We start from the raw sequence: 15,247 nt of genomic DNA on the forward strand, positions 1-15,247 counted from the left end.
ATCTATAAAGTAAATCTGATAAGACTGCAGTGACTATTATCATTTGATATTTATTGTATACAGGTATACTGTAAAAGTTAGACATTACTTTTTAAAATATATATAATCAGCATTCACATACATACAAGTCGCTTAAATGGAGCACTGTGACTAAAACGTCTGTTTAGCATGTTACGATGTTAGTAGTTTTCCATTCTGAGTCCAGTTACTGCTATGACAGCAAACATGTAGACAGTTCTGTACACTATAAAAAATTCTGGGTTGATTTCAACTCAAGGTTGGGTCAAATGTGGTCAAACCCAACAGTTGGTTTAAAAACAGTGCATATTTGACCCAATCATGGGTTAAAACAACCCAGCCTTGGTTAATCTGTTAATTGTTTATCCGATTAGAGGTTGAAAAATCCCAGTATTAAAGTAATCATCGTGTCTTTAAAAAGACACTGGTCTTAGTCTAGTTTTTGTACAGAAGGCTTTTATTTTGATATTTGACCATCATTCCATATGTCAAGGCCAAAGCTTCCTATCGTTCTTCACACAGTTGCTGGTTTCATCAAAGCGGTCTCTCCAAAGATTTGTTTGAAGTAGGCCACATGTTCCTCACAGTGTTCTCCTAAAAAAAAAGACACATCCAATCGTAATGAATGCACCTGAGCAATATGGGTAATTCAATATTTTTTTGGAGGAGAAATTCATTGTTTTAACAACTCACTGTTTTATCTTCGGTCATGTATTACAAGGTTATTTTGCTTTACTTGTTTATTGAAATCAAATCAAATATCGGCGTAAAAATTATTGGAAATTTTAACCTAAAGTACCTTAAGGCACTAAAATTATAATGAAACAAAAATACTAATTAAATTAATTTGATTTAGCAACATAAAAATCAAATAAATAATAAAATGACCATGCACATAACAAAAATGTCTCTAAAATTTACATAAAAAATAAAATCTAGAAACAAAAGCTAATTAAAATATTAGTAAAACAAACAAAACTATAATATCTCTAGGTCTCTGAGTGATTTCAAAGGTAGTAAAAGCTCCTACCTTGGTTAAAAACCGGATTCCCACGTAACCTCATATTCCTCTGCTCAAAGAATCGGAAAATGGTGTAAAACAACATCGTGTCGCTTGTCTGCCGCGAGGCATCCAGAAATTTCCGCGCAGAGATGTTGTCGTGGCCTCCGACGCTACGAATGAAACGCAGAGCTCCTAAAACCTGCTGTTTTGAGAGAAGAACCTCCACGATCTCATCATTCGCTGTGGAAAGCCTCTGTCAAACACACACATCACTACATTAATCCCAAACCCAAAAGAAAGCAATCGTTTTCATCTCCAATGAGGCTCACGTTAAAATGTGAAGTATTTTGGGTACCTTGAGCATATCTAAAGAGAGCTGGTGAGCTGCTGGATATGTGCTCTCTAGAGACAGAAGCAGACAGGCCTACAACAGCACAACACATATGACATCAGCAACAAGAGTTCATACATGGTAACAACATGTTAGCTGGGACCAAATTGTTAATAACGGTGTGATATTTCTAATATTTCTGATAGTAAAATGTCTGCTAATAAACAAGACATTTGTATGTTGTAAGGAGGTGTAAAGCATCTCACCAGAGGTTTGGAGTCGCTCAGGACGTGATACTGAAGAAACTGGTGAAGCATGTAGAAAAGATTGTGCTGGACCAACGTTTTGATGACCAGCTCATATAAGTAATGCTGAAAAAAGTGAGAAAGATAAAATCATGAAATCTGAAAACTTGAGCATTCAAAGAATATATCAGTTTGGACATTTCTAAACTCATCTTGATAGAGTCTAAATATCAGACTATACACATTTCCCGTTTAAGATGACCGAAATACATGTGTTATAGATGTAATGTTTTTAAACCACCTTGGTGAAAAATATTTGTTAATGGTGAGGTTGACATTTGCATGAAATTACCTTTAATTTGTTAAAAACAAACAAAAATAAAAAAATAATATATATAATAATATAATTTATATATATATAATATAATATAATTTGCAATTTGAGCTGTCAGGTCAGGAAATATCCACTTTGACCCAAGTGAAGATACGCATGAAAAGTAACCTGCAATTTTACCTTTAAAATAGAGATTGCAGCTTTAATTAAATTTGGTCATGATTTTATTTTAAATCAAAACATAATGTATTATTAAAGATGATTTTGATTGGTCGATTGTGGCATTCAATTTGACGCCCATTCATTTGAAAGCGTTTGAAATCCTCCATCAAATTTCCCTTGAGCAATTCCAGCAGGCCTACACCTGTACGTGACATTCCTTACATCACTTTCTTTATAAAACATCTTGTAATTCCCACGCAACTAAATAGCAACTAACATGCAACAAGCTGATTGTACTAGTCACAAATATTATCTTCAAAGGCAAAGTTGATGAAAGTTCTCCAATAAAAACACGTGAACACAGTATCTACGCTGGAGGTGATCAAATACTTTCAACTTAAAAGGAAAATGTGTCTAAGCAACTGCACAGCAAAAGATCCAACTAGCCAAGTGTATAAATGTACCACAAATCATTACTATCAAACATCACAAAAAAATACAAGACTAATAAAAACGATGTAGAAGTGACTGTTGGTATACCTGGACGGAGATTTGAAACTGGTTTAGAGATCTTATGTACTCCATAAGGACTGCAATGATAAACTTATGGTTCACACCCTGTCCAAACAAAACATTTTATGTGTTACAACAATAAAAACAGCACATTATTAAACCAACTCAAACAAATATTTCAAATTCACATTTCATGTCTATTTTTTTCTCATGTCAGGTCCTGATCACGCGCTTCTTTCTTCGATATACTTTCTGCCTGTAAATTATCCCTTACATATTAAATGCAGAATTACCTTCCTCTCAGTGAAGTCGGACAGTACGTGAGTGTACATATCAGACTGGTCTATGACCGCCTGGGTCCGAACAGGTCTTTTGTAAGACATGCTGGAGCGGCTTGGACCGGACTCCATTGCCTGGACAGATAAACAAAGTTTTAAGAAAAAAGCTGCATTATAAAACACAAAGCTTTATATACAACCTCATATACATTATTTATAATACAGTTTGATGTAAATCTGAATTCACTGACCGTAGTGTACGCTTGCTCTGCGTCTAGGTATTCTTTGTACACTTGATTGAGTTTATCAAACACTGTGGCCACGACAGACAGATTCCCCTTATCTGCCCCAACCAGCACTGAGGAGCATCATACACAACATTGCATTTCAGTCTGAATTCACTTTGCTTTGCTTTCATTTTAATTCATCAATTTAAACTGATATTTTATTATTTTTATGTATAAATCTTATACAACTTGTTATTGGCGAATCTCTCCATGGCACCATGCACAGAACACATTAATTATTGCTGGAATATTACGTGTCAAATCAAGAAAATTTGGGAAACTACCCTGGCTAAAAATCTTTTGATGGAAAGAATCCAAAGTATTCTACAATTTGCGCATAAAGCCACATTAAAATCTCCATATCTTCAACTCAATATAAATTTGTTTCTATAGTGCTTTCTTCCAAAATTGTCTTGTATCAAATTAAATACCGCGAATCAAAGTACAGGCAAAAAATCAAATCAAAATATCAAATTTATCTATCTTTTAAGTATCAAAAAATAATGTAATATCAAATGTCAAATGATTTGTATATCAGTGATGCTTATTGTAAAAATACTGGTACTACCAAGAATTTTCTCCTGGAATTGTACCAGACACAAAAATGAAAGTTTATTAAAAACAAATATTTAAAAGATATTAAAATGTGTGATACTTCTTGAGATACAGGCAAGCAAACTTTGAGAAAAGTTTTTTTTTTCCAAATTTCTCTGGCTAAAGTTAAGAGATTCAACTAATAAATCTAACAATATCTATGTAAAAATAAAAGAAAGTAATTTTTACCGCCTATAAATTGGTGCCAATTATAGGTGAAATTTGTCATTTTTACCACGCTCTACAAAATAAATGTACACATTCATCCATGACATTTAATTTTCGTCTTTAGACATCATTTCTTTCTCCAGAAAAATCCATATTTTAACATTCACTTGAGTTCACACATAATGACTATGCCGTCTATAAATAGCACGCGTGCATTCAAGATCCGTCTGCTTTAAAGACATGCCTTAAGGATCTGATTAGCAGAGTTTAAAATCTTCTGCTTACTTTGCGAGCACACAGACAGAATAACCATTTTGCAGTCTCGTCTCCGCAACAGGAAGTCCATGAGTTTCCCTTTATCCTGCAGGAGGTTGAGTGTGGGCTGCAGCTTCACCTGAAGGTACCACAGATATCCTGATACAAACAGGACACGACATCAATGAATGTTCTCCTTGTATTTACTTATTTTATATGATTTGTGCTTTATCGGTTAAGTGAAGTACCTTCACTGGCACTGATGATGATATCTGGTTGAAAGACGCTCCAAGACGATGAGTCTTTGATATTAAGGAAATATTGGAAATATTAAGCAAATGTATAATTTAAACGATGTTAAGTTTGTCTGTGAGGATACACAGTTCACAGGGCACAGAGCCTTGACTCGGAGCAGCTGCAGGTCCTGTAACAAGAACCATATGTCACATAAATATCCATAATTTACTAAATGACTGTTGATTTATTTTGGCACATTTAAAGTTAGCTCCCTTAGTAGTCAGCAGACAACACACTAGGTTCGTATGTATGGCACCCATTTCGAAACAAACGGTGTTTTGTTGCACTTACTAACCTGTTAGGGGGATCTTACAGGGATTGATGGATCGAGCAGGAAGAACCGGTTGATGAGCGCTCACGGGACCCTCTGACTCTCTCAGCTTTATATCAAAGATAAGTGACGTCTAAAAAGAAAAAAAAAACCCAGATGCACATCTCTAAATATCAAGAACCTGATCTCAATTCCCAGTGAGCTCGAATGCAGCTATGGATAAAATATTTAGAAAATGTATGTATGTCAGGCATACAAGAGGACTATAAACTACTGTAGTCAAGCATTACCGACGCATTCTGCAAAGTAGATATAAAAAGAATGATTATTTAATGTAATTAATAGCTTTTAATGCATATACCTGAGAGCTTTGATGGTGGACGACAACCAGATTATCCACCACGTTCAGCGCAAACTTTCCTGTGGTGTTCAGTTTAAGCACGTGAGTCTTCTTACAAGTGCCTTCTCTACAATACAAATAAAGGCAGGTATGGTTGAAACATTTCAAAACCATGGATTATAAATGTCCTAAATCTAAAACTATTAAAAGATTTCTTTTTAATTGAAATAAAATTAGGCCTAAATATTATTTGAGATAAGAAAATTAGATTTGAGGCCTAGGTGCTGGATGTTCTTACCGGGGTAAATGATAGAGGGTCACCTCGGCTCCTGGACTGTTAGTAGTCCTGGAGTGATGCTTTAAATACATCACATACAGCTGATCATAGCTACAGTGGAGAAAAGAGTCTATGACCCATGGGTATCTCATCATTCAAATATATTTTGACCAAATCTATTGGCAAATATTTCACAATCCTACAACTCATTTCATATATGCAATATAATACTTTCGGAGATTCCGTATTTGCTTATTTACACAAACAAAACATCTCACATTGTGGCAACAGCGATGTCCCGTTCAGAAAGGCTGAGCTTGGCTGGTTTGGGCACCACTGGAAGTTCGATCTCAAATTTGGTCATCTTTGACATAGTTGCAGTCTACAGGAAAAAGTACAAGAAGCATCAATACAACTATAATCCTGTGAACCTGTTCATACTATCGCCTTGATTTTAGTTCAAATTGATTCACTACTGCCGCTTAGTGGCCACACTCTACCAGCTCAATTTATGAGGATGGGAAAGATATCAAACATTACACATAACTTTAATGTCCCATTTATATGAGATAATTAAAGCTGCATGCATACATTTGATTAGAAAATAAAGTGTAGTTGGATTTAAGCATGTAAACAACCAAAATTTGAATGCAAGCACACTTATCAATGATGTAACTCATCAAAGTGGGAAAAAATCTGTGATGAACGGTAATAAATAAAGATGAACAAACAGACAAGAAACACACCTTGAAAGCAAAAGGCTGTAGGACGTTGCCTTGTACTGTGGTGGAGAGGAGAAGCACGGCTGTTTCTGGACAATACATGTACCAGTTCACATTGATGTTCTGGCTCTTTAAGAGTTTTAATGTTCGTTTATCAGGCAGAACCTGGACAAGAATGAAGAAATGTGAAAAAGAAGCTCAATTTAATTTAGGGTTCTTACTAATCTGATCACATAACAGGGTCAATAAACAGTACCTGATAGAACTCTATTCCCTGGTCAGTGATGAACACAACTTCATTCCAGTTGGTCCAACAAAACCCAAGAATATTGGCATTCTTTGTCTAAAGGTTGATATAATAAAACGTTAAATAAACATCCATAAAGCATTTAGGAAAGGGTGTTCGAGCTGATATTCTTTAGGGATACCTTGCACTCATGGGAGAATTCCAGGTGTGGATAATCAGGAATGAAGTTTTTGAAATCCTAAAGAAAACAAAAATAAATGTTTTAAAGAGAACCTCTATATAACTGCGCTGACTGCAATATAAATAAAACCCGGTACTTACAACTGACTTCAAAGTACGCTGAACCGCTAAGATTTTGTTCCCCAATGAGAATTTGATGCACTTCACCTCACCTTTGTCCTCCATTCTGTTAAACAAACCAGGATGCAAAATCAGAATGTTATCAGCACACAAGTCTATTTTCACATGCATATGACTGAATCATTAAATGCATATGGTATACAGATTTTATAGCATTATAGTAGAATAGTCGACTTACCTGAAAGCCACTGAGCTCTTGTCATCAGGTCCTTTAACCACAACACCTGTGGCCCCACCAGACCGCACAGCAAATACCTGCAAACACATATAATAAGAACTTTAACACTCAAGATTAAAATGAGGACATGTTCTGAATGAAATTTACTCGTTCAAAATTAAAACATCATCTTTTTGTTGATATTGTTTTATATACCGACGTAAACTGTCTCAAAATGTAGTGAGCTAATAAACTTACCCATAAAAACATCACATACATTCTTGTGGGTTTAATGGTTAGAATGAGAATTGTACTGGTTTTAAAGGTCTATACTGGTTTAATGGACACTGGTCCCTGTGGGTCTCTATTGGTAATTTGTTGTTTTTTCTGGTGTATGGGAACCAATAACGCCAGTAAACCCAGTGAAATAAGTCCCAACAACTATACATGAAGACATTTTGGAATGGTTTTATTGACAAGCAGCATTCATAATGGCATTTGTAATTGAAACCACTTGAATTGTTATTGTTTTTTTACACGGATCTATATATAAAAAGCGTCGTCGTGAAATATAGGCAGACAACACATTAGCTTCTACGACACAACCGTTATACACTGTAGCTTTATAATACTGTCACAGTTTAATGTGTTAAACGCGTCCTCACCTGTTTATTTGCCTCGTCGAAAAACACATTGTTGACGCTCGACGCGTTTTCAAACTGCACAGGATTGTCGCTGAGCTCCAGGTAATAATCGTCGCTCATATTCATAAATATCAATAAAACCACTTTTATTCCGCAGTGGTTTGATCTCCACTTCCGCGTCCTTCAGGAGCGAGACGTGTCATGTGACACAATCGTAGGACCACGTGACCGGCCGTGACGCCTCTGAACCAATGAGACGAACCCGACAACTCGCAATTTCCTCCCTATTATTATTTCCTAAATTCACATATGTAATTTAATTCCTTATCTTTAAGTTACACAATATATAACAAAAATCTATATGTAAAAAAATAATAAACAATACCAGAATAGTTTTATTAGCTTAACATTATTATGTTCTTTATAAAAAAAAATTGTTAAGTGAAATATGTTTTTCCTCCTGTCTGTATGAAACAGGTATTATGTCATAAATGTCTGTATGAAACAGGTATTAGGTCATAAATGTCTGTATGAAACAGGTATTATGTCATAAATGTCTGTATGAAACAGGTATTAGGTCATAAATGTCTGTATGAAACAGGTATTATGTCATAAATGTCTGTATGAAACAGGTATTAGGTCATAAATGTCTGTATGAAACAGGTGTCTGATGTCATAAATGTCTGTATGAAACAGGTATTAGGTCATAAATGTCTGTATGAAACAGGTATTAGGTCATAAATGTCTGTATGAAACAGGTATTATGTCATAAATGTCTGTATGAAACAGGTATTAGGTCATAAATGTCTGTATGAAACAGGTATTATGTCATAAATGTCTGTATGAAACAGGTATCTGATGTCATAAATGTCTGTATGAAACAGGTATCTGATGTCATAAATGTCTGTATGAAACAGGTTTATGATGTCATAACTGTTTTTATGAAACAGGTGTCTGATGTCATAAATGTCTATATGAAACAGGTATTAGGTCATAAATGTCTGTATGAAACAGGTATTATGTCATAAATGTCTGTATGAAACAGGTATTAGGTCATAAATGTCTGTATGAAACAGGTATTAGGTCATAAATGTCTGTATGAAACAGGTATTATGTCATAAATGTCTGTATGAAACAGGTATCTGATGTCATAAATGTCTGTATGAAACAGGTATTAGGTCATAAATGTCTGTATGAAACAGGTATTATGTCATAAATGTCTGTATGAAACAGGTATTAGGTCATAAATGTCTGTATGAAACAGGTATTATGTCATAAATGTCTGTATGAAACAGGTATTAGGTCATAAATGTCTGTATGAAACAGGTATGTCATAAATGTCTGTATGAAACAGGTATCTGATGTCATAAATGTCTGTATGAAACAGGTATCTGATGTCATAAATGTCTGTATGAAACAGGTTTATGATGTCATAACTGTTTTTATGAAACAGGTGTCTGATGTCATAAATGTCTATATGAAACAGGTATTAGGTCATAAATGTCTGTATGAAACAGGTATTATGTCATAAATGTCTGTATGAAACAGGTATTAGGTCATAAATGTCTGTATGAAACAGGTATGTCATAAATGTCTGTATGAAACAGGTGTCTGATGTCATAAATGTCTGTATGAAACAGGTATCTGATGTCATAAATGTCTGTATGAAACAGGTATCTGATGTCATAAATGTCTGTATGAAACAGGTATGTCATAAATGTCTGTATGAAACAGGTGTCTGATGTCATAAATGTCTGTATGAAACAGGTATCTGATGTCATAAATGTCTGTATGAAACAGGTTTATGATGTCATAACTGTTTTTATGAAACAGGTGTCTGATGTCATAAATGTCTGTATGAAACAGGTATCTGATGTCATAACTGTTTGTATGAAACAGGTATCCGATGTCAAAACTGTTTGTATGAAACAGGTTTATGATGTCATAAATGTCTGTATGAAACAGGTATCTGATGTCATAACTGTTTGTATGAAACAGGTATCCGATGTCATAAATGTCTGTATGAAACAGGTTTATGATGTCATAACTGTTTTTATGAAACAGGTGTCTGATGTCATAAATGTATGTATGAAACCCCTGCGATCGTTCACATGTACATCATATCTGACAGGTATCTTATGTTATTACATTATGAATGTTAATGCTATTTTGTCTGAAACCAATGCGACATTGGACAGTCATTTGAAGTTAAGGGCCTGTATTGTAAAACTGCCGCATGGTAATTGACTAATGCAGATTCTCAAATAGGCCACGCCTGCTTTATGACGCAATAACTGTTACGCTGCTCTGAAACCCCTGGAAAGATTCCCTACATTAAAAACAATTTAGTTTAGTTTAGTTTTTTTAGTTTACTTTAATTTACTTTTACTTTACTTTACTTTACTTTGGATTATATTAGTTTAGTTTAGTTTAGTTTAGTTTACGTTGCTTCAGTTTAGTTTAGTTTAGTTTAGTTTAGTTTAGTTTAGTTTAGTTTAGTTTAGTTTAGTTTAGTTTAGTTTGCTTTGCTTCTATTTAGTTTTAGCTTTGCTTTGCTTCTCTTAGCTTCGTTTTATTTTATTATTATTTTTTATTAGCACTCAGACTCCGTGTACCTTTATTTTGAAATATGGTGAAGTTGCGCTTTTAATTTATCCTTGATCAACGCTTCCTTGTTTTTGTTACTACAGCGCTAACGAAAACAAACGGCGGCAAACATTTGAATGCGTCGCTTTTTGCATCAGTTTCAGAAAAGTAACTTAAGTTATAAAGTTATACGTTTTGTTAGGAAGATCTTACTTGTGAGATCTAACCACTGTGTTTAGCAAGAAAGTTGGTAAGAATATGCTTGATTTAACAGTTAACTATCATCACGTAAATTACATCTGTTTCAGTTACAATTAATAATGATTTCAATTTTCAGGTTTATTAAAATAGTAAATAGTTTTGTTTCTATAGGTGACATCTGCGTCTGTCAATGTGAGATGTCCTTAGTGCGTATGAACCGTCATTTATATGGTCAAAGACCCGTGCGAACCAAGAAGGTGTCTGCACCCAAGAAGGAATGGGTGGTAAGAAACAGACTCCAAACATAACCTCAATCTTAATCTTTTCCCTTTTGAAAGTTGTATCTTAAATATTTTGTTCTTTATTTTCTTGTAGAGCACAGTCAATGATCTTTCGGTACATAAAGCAACACCAGATGAACTGGTAAGGAGTTTTCTTTCAAACATGCTGGTGAATAGTGTTTGTATGCAATTAACAAAAAAATATTTCTTGCCCTCTCAGGCCAGACGCCATGAGAAGCACAGGTCTCAGAACAGGGTTGCGGCACAGTGGGAATTAAGAGAAAATGCATCACGCCGACGGATGAAGAATCAGCCCCCCAGCCCACCAGGACTTGATAAAGCCAGGCTCAACATCATCAGAGAGGTATAGAATAATATGTCACTGTAATCTTTAATACTTAAATAACTCTTACTGATGATTAATCTAATTATTTAGGTATTCTCTGACCAGTGCCAGTTGCGGGATGTTATTGCACGTTCAGACAAAGCTTTGGCTCTAGTGAAAGACCTGTTTGGGGATGAACCCCGTCGGCACACAGGTACTCATTGTTTTGAGACACATACAGTTTTGGCTATTATTGAAGAAGGTATATGCACACTACTAAATTGTTGTGTTTAAGGGTTCCCCACCATTACAATGGCACCTGATTGTGACTCAGACTCTGATCTTCCTGTTCAACAAAGACCTGATCCTCCCACACAGCTGTCACTACTCAGCCAATCTATGATGGATCAACAGGTACAACTTTGCTTTGCATTGCTTTCTTCTGCAGAACGCAAAATAACATATTTTAAAGAATGTTAGTAACCAAACAAGACTGGCCTTCATGGACCTCCATTGAAAACCACTCAGCTATTTCTCAAAATATCTTGTTTTGTCTTTTTTTAGGCACTGAATGAATTGGAGGAGTTCGAAGAGGAATATGACGAAGAAGATCTAGACACTTTAGAACACTTCAGTTCTGCTTCTGAAATGCACAGGTACAAAGGACTATCCATATTTCTTTGAAAATTTTCAAATTCAAATCACTTTAAGATGTAAATGCTTGTTTTCAGAAAAAGAAATAAATGCAGGACAAAGTCCTTGCCATGTGGCTCAAAATATCTGGACCCAAAGCTACCTCGAACACCACGTGGTACCAGAGAACCAAAGGACAAATCGGGTAAGAAACCCACTCTTTATCCATCTGAAGATCACATACTGTTTTTGTTAACATCTACACTTTTTTTGGCCAGCCCTGAATGCCACAGTTGCACTACAACGCTTAAAATCAAGTCAGACTCAGCCTGACACAAGTCAGTCTACGTTACAAGTCGACCAGGTTCTCAATCCTGAGTCTGCTTCCACTAAATCAGGTGATTAAATTTGACCGCTTGTTATGGGTTTTATATATCAAAACGATTAAAGATGGGTTTTTTGTATCAAAAATACTTCTTTGGTGTGAGACCCCAATATCTCCTGTCCATAATGTGAAGATTAAAATATAATGTGGATAAAAATGCCACATACTCCATAAATTACGAAAATCGAAAACCTTATTTTTTCTGCATTATTATAGACTGATACCTTGTATTTCAGGTCCTAAGGGCAGTAGAGGGCGCTCAAGAAACACCACCGGTCTAAACGGCTCAGGATTGAGTTCTTTGGGAGGGAACCAGTCTAGTCTGGAGCTTCTACAGAGTATGTTAGAGCAGGTAGAGAATGAACTGGACTCTCTGGATCCACAGGAGCCTTCAAGCTCTGAAGCTGGACATCAGCAATGGAAACAGGGCCTGACCGGCTTCTCTGTTGCTTTAGTATCTACGGTTGGACGTCTAGCCAGTCATTTAAGAAAGGTAAGATTATACAGTATACACGTCCTGGCAAGCCAGGAAAGCAAGTCTTCCAATATACTGTAATATGTTTCATGATTGAATGTGATTTTGTACATGTTCTCTTTATAGTCAAAGGTCATAATTGGTAATTATGTATTCTTTCGAAATCTGTCACTTCCTTTTTATATTGATAAACACAAGATTGATATTTTAATGCAAACACAGAAGGAAGAGCAGTCCCAACAGGAGGCCGAGAAGAGAAGAAAGCTAGAGGAGGTTTTGAAGGAGCAGAGGGCTTTGATCGATGCTCTAACTGTGGAGTCTCTCACAATGCGAGATGAGACAGCTGCTCTGCAGGTGAGCTAGGATCTACAGCAATGTTATACTTAGTTTATTCAGATGATGTATTGATTTTGTGTGTACATGGCGCTTCTACACAGGTGAGGTTTCAGCAGCAGGTATCTGAACTGGAACAGCGTCTGGATGCTGTAGTGCTTGTTCTGGGAGGATCAGATTCTGCAGTTCACATTCTAGACGACACGGCTCAAAGTAACAACTGCGAACTTTCTATTGCACAAAACAAACCTGTTAACTTGTATTTGCATATCAGTACTGATAACTGTGTTAAAGATTCTACGGTTGTTAAAGAATGAAGATGGTCATTTTGTGTTTTGTAGAAGGTGGGTATCATGAGACAGTACATGGCTGTATTGAAAAATATCAACATGTACAGCAACAGGACACCATCACTAGAGCTGTGCTGCTCTCTCCACCTCGGCAGAGAGATGGTCTGCCCCCTGCAGGTCAGTCTGAATTGAAAAGAATTCCCCCAAAACATTCCTCTGAATGACTCGGCATTAATGACAGTATGATTCATTGTCATCTTGTTTCTACCAGCGTCTTACACACGATCACACGCACCTCCGCTGCCCTATAGTGGCTCCTGCACTGCAACAGGAAGTCAGTGTTCACTGGAGGATTTGGACATCCCCTGTTCTTCTTCCTCATACGCCAGCCTGCCACGCCCCACTCCTCTACTGGACTTTCTTTCCCAGGATGCCAGGATCGGGGATGTTGTCGAGTTTACACATCAGAATGCAGAAATCCAGGCCCAGCTGGATCAAAACCGCCCAACTCCAGCTGGAGCATCAGTATCCAGAGAGGAGAGTGCCACCAGGTTGTCTTCAACCAGTTTTGTAGCAAGACCAGCATCAGATCAACAACACACACAGCAGGTAAGATGCTTACTGAAGATTTATTCTAAGGGGAAGTCTGTCAATTATTATTTGAACTCGGATGTAGTTGTTTTGTAACTTGCATGTTTTTTTGTTCAGCCTGTTTGTGTACAGAGATCTTCAACGACAGATATTGAACAAAAACTGCAGGAGTTGAACCGACAAACCGCAGAAGCTAGAGCTAAACTATTAGAACTCATTGAGCAACAGAAACAGAGTTCGTCTCTTAGAGTTTCCCCTGTAATTTCTCCAGTACCACATCATTCAACAAGCATTTATACAGGTGTGTCACCCTGTCTACAATACACCTGGACCGGTATCCATCTTGGGTTATCCTATAAGAGCCCTGTTTTTACTCACCTTTTACTTTCTACAGAATGTCTCTGAAGCTTGAGTATAGGAGTGACTCACATATATTGACTGTTGACTGTTTTGCAGCTGTTAAAGGCTTAACGCCAGAGCCATTTCTGACAATTCCTGAGAGAAACCATTCACCACAGCCCACTGTAAGCGGCACAAGGTGAGTTGTTGCAACAGACTAGACAGTTCCGTTATACTCTTTCACCATAAAACTAAGGAATCCATAAGGTGTTATTGTAAATCGTTGAAATCTTTTAAAATCAAGCTGAGGCAGATGTTTTTCCCTTTTCAGTTCAGCTGGAAGACTATCACCACAAAGTTTAGAAAGTTTGGAAATCCAAGGCATTCAGAGTCAAGTGCGTATCACACAGCTACATCATAATTATCACCTCATTGTTACACATAAACCTTTATTTATACATTTATAGGTAGGAAGTGTTGACAGCGTTTTGGTTTTATTTCTGACAGGTGGGCAAGGTGAAAGGAGAGGGCTGGTTTGCTTTGTCCGCTCACGTCAAATAACTTGAGTTCAGGAAAAGGACAAGTTATGTAAAATGCTACATTTACAATCGCATTTTAAATGCATCCTAATATCGGGTCCTCATATGGCTCACGTTTCTATAAAAGTTCTGGTTGTGTTGACGGCATATTTGTCAGCAACAAGAATAAAAAATCAAGTGTTAGAATGGACAGAGATTTTTACAAGTTAATCTTCATTCTGTTTGGCGAAGTTTAGAGTTAGTTGTCCAAATGTTTTACATGAAGTATACAATTTCCTTTTAACTTATTTTAAATATCAAAGTGTCTATAAACTGACTGTAACTTATTCATTGTATTGTTTCTCTTTTTGTAAAGAACTTCATGGTGCAACAATAAAATTTTGATAACTAAATGCTTTATTTGTTGTTGTCACATTTCACTGCAATTATTTTCTAATCACAGCAACCAAAAATGGAACGCAGCAGTATTTGAAGCTAAAAACCTTTACTTATTCTAGTAAACTTGATCATAATAATAGTCTTCCATACAAAAGAGAATTACTGCAGTGTAAAAAAATAAGAGACCATTTTTAAATTAATTCCAACATACGGTGGTGTTGCGCTCCGGGCGACCCGAGTTCGAGGCTCATGGTCCTTTCCCAATCCCATCCCCCCTCTCACCCACTTCGTTTCCTGTCCTCATTGTTACTGTTCTGTAAATAAAGGCAAAAAACTCTAAAAATATATGTCCTATATGTTCAATTTTCAGAATTGAATATTTATAGGT

The 15,247-nt window shown here is 36.2% G+C and overlaps 2 protein-coding genes across 3 annotated transcripts; one reads left to right on the forward strand and one right to left on the reverse strand.

The window, feature by feature from the left end:
* Positions 1–30: 30 nt before the first annotated feature.
* Positions 31–7,700, reverse strand: rmc1 (regulator of MON1-CCZ1). Its single transcript, XM_056737775.1, has 20 exons — positions 7,525–7,700; positions 6,881–6,957; positions 6,664–6,748; positions 6,524–6,580; positions 6,352–6,438; positions 6,120–6,260; positions 5,652–5,755; positions 5,395–5,484; positions 5,118–5,223; positions 4,781–4,889; positions 4,568–4,612; positions 4,437–4,490; positions 4,219–4,347; positions 3,136–3,242; positions 2,900–3,019; positions 2,634–2,711; positions 1,619–1,723; positions 1,377–1,445; positions 1,049–1,274; positions 31–612 (listed from the first exon to the last, which is right to left on the reverse strand). Exons 1-20 carry the CDS (start codon positions 7,627–7,629, stop codon positions 533–535), a joined length of 1,974 nt encoding a protein of 657 aa, XP_056593753.1. The 5' UTR covers positions 7,630–7,700; the 3' UTR covers positions 31–532.
* A 2,320-nt stretch (positions 7,701–10,020) lies between these two features.
* On the forward strand, positions 10,021–15,171 carry spice1 (spindle and centriole associated protein 1). Of its 2 annotated transcripts, none has more exons than XM_056739007.1 (18): positions 10,021–10,339; positions 10,448–10,574; positions 10,666–10,713; positions 10,792–10,935; positions 11,008–11,110; positions 11,192–11,310; positions 11,461–11,552; positions 11,628–11,734; positions 11,808–11,927; positions 12,151–12,407; positions 12,612–12,743; positions 12,827–12,935; positions 13,064–13,189; positions 13,284–13,621; positions 13,721–13,904; positions 14,060–14,141; positions 14,274–14,337; positions 14,450–15,171. In XM_056739007.1, the coding sequence occupies exons 2-18, from the start codon at positions 10,488–10,490 to the stop codon at positions 14,501–14,503; spliced, it is 2,166 nt and encodes a 721-aa protein (XP_056594985.1). In that variant the 5' UTR covers positions 10,021–10,339; positions 10,448–10,487; the 3' UTR covers positions 14,504–15,171. The 2 variants fall into 2 exon arrangements, with proteins under 2 accessions (XP_056594985.1, XP_056594984.1); XM_056739006.1 differs by having other exon boundaries at positions 10,022–10,339; positions 10,462–10,574.
* The last annotated feature ends 76 nt before the right edge of the window (positions 15,172–15,247 follow it).

The sequence above is a fragment of the Triplophysa dalaica genome, chromosome 23 (assembly GCF_015846415.1).
Source record: "Triplophysa dalaica isolate WHDGS20190420 chromosome 23, ASM1584641v1, whole genome shotgun sequence".
Taxonomy (NCBI): Eukaryota; Metazoa; Chordata; class Actinopteri; order Cypriniformes; family Nemacheilidae; genus Triplophysa; species Triplophysa dalaica.

What these genes read in the sequence shown, in the direction of transcription:
- spice1 (XM_056739007.1), top strand. Translation starts at nt 10,488, where the DNA reads ATGTCCTTAGTGCGTATGAACCGTCATTTATATGGTCAAAGACCCGTG. An exon ending in TCTAGACGACACGGCTCAAA is followed by an intron (nt 12,936 to 13,063) that starts GTAACAACTGCG and finishes TGTGTTTTGTAG; the next exon opens with AAGGTGGGTATCATGAGACA. An exon ending in AGATGGTCTGCCCCCTGCAG is followed by an intron (nt 13,190 to 13,283) that starts GTCAGTCTGAAT and finishes TGTTTCTACCAG; the next exon opens with CGTCTTACACACGATCACAC.
- rmc1 (XM_056737775.1), bottom strand. Translation starts at nt 7,629, where the DNA reads ATGAATATGAGCGACGATTATTACCTGGAGCTCAGCGACAATCCTGTG. An exon ending in GACATCGCTGTTGCCACAAT is followed by an intron (nt 5,485 to 5,651) that starts GTGAGATGTTTT and finishes TCTCCACTGTAG; the next exon opens with CTATGATCAGCTGTATGTGA. An exon ending in ACCCTCTATCATTTACCCCG is followed by an intron (nt 5,224 to 5,394) that starts GTAAGAACATCC and finishes TTTGTATTGTAG; the next exon opens with AGAAGGCACTTGTAAGAAGA.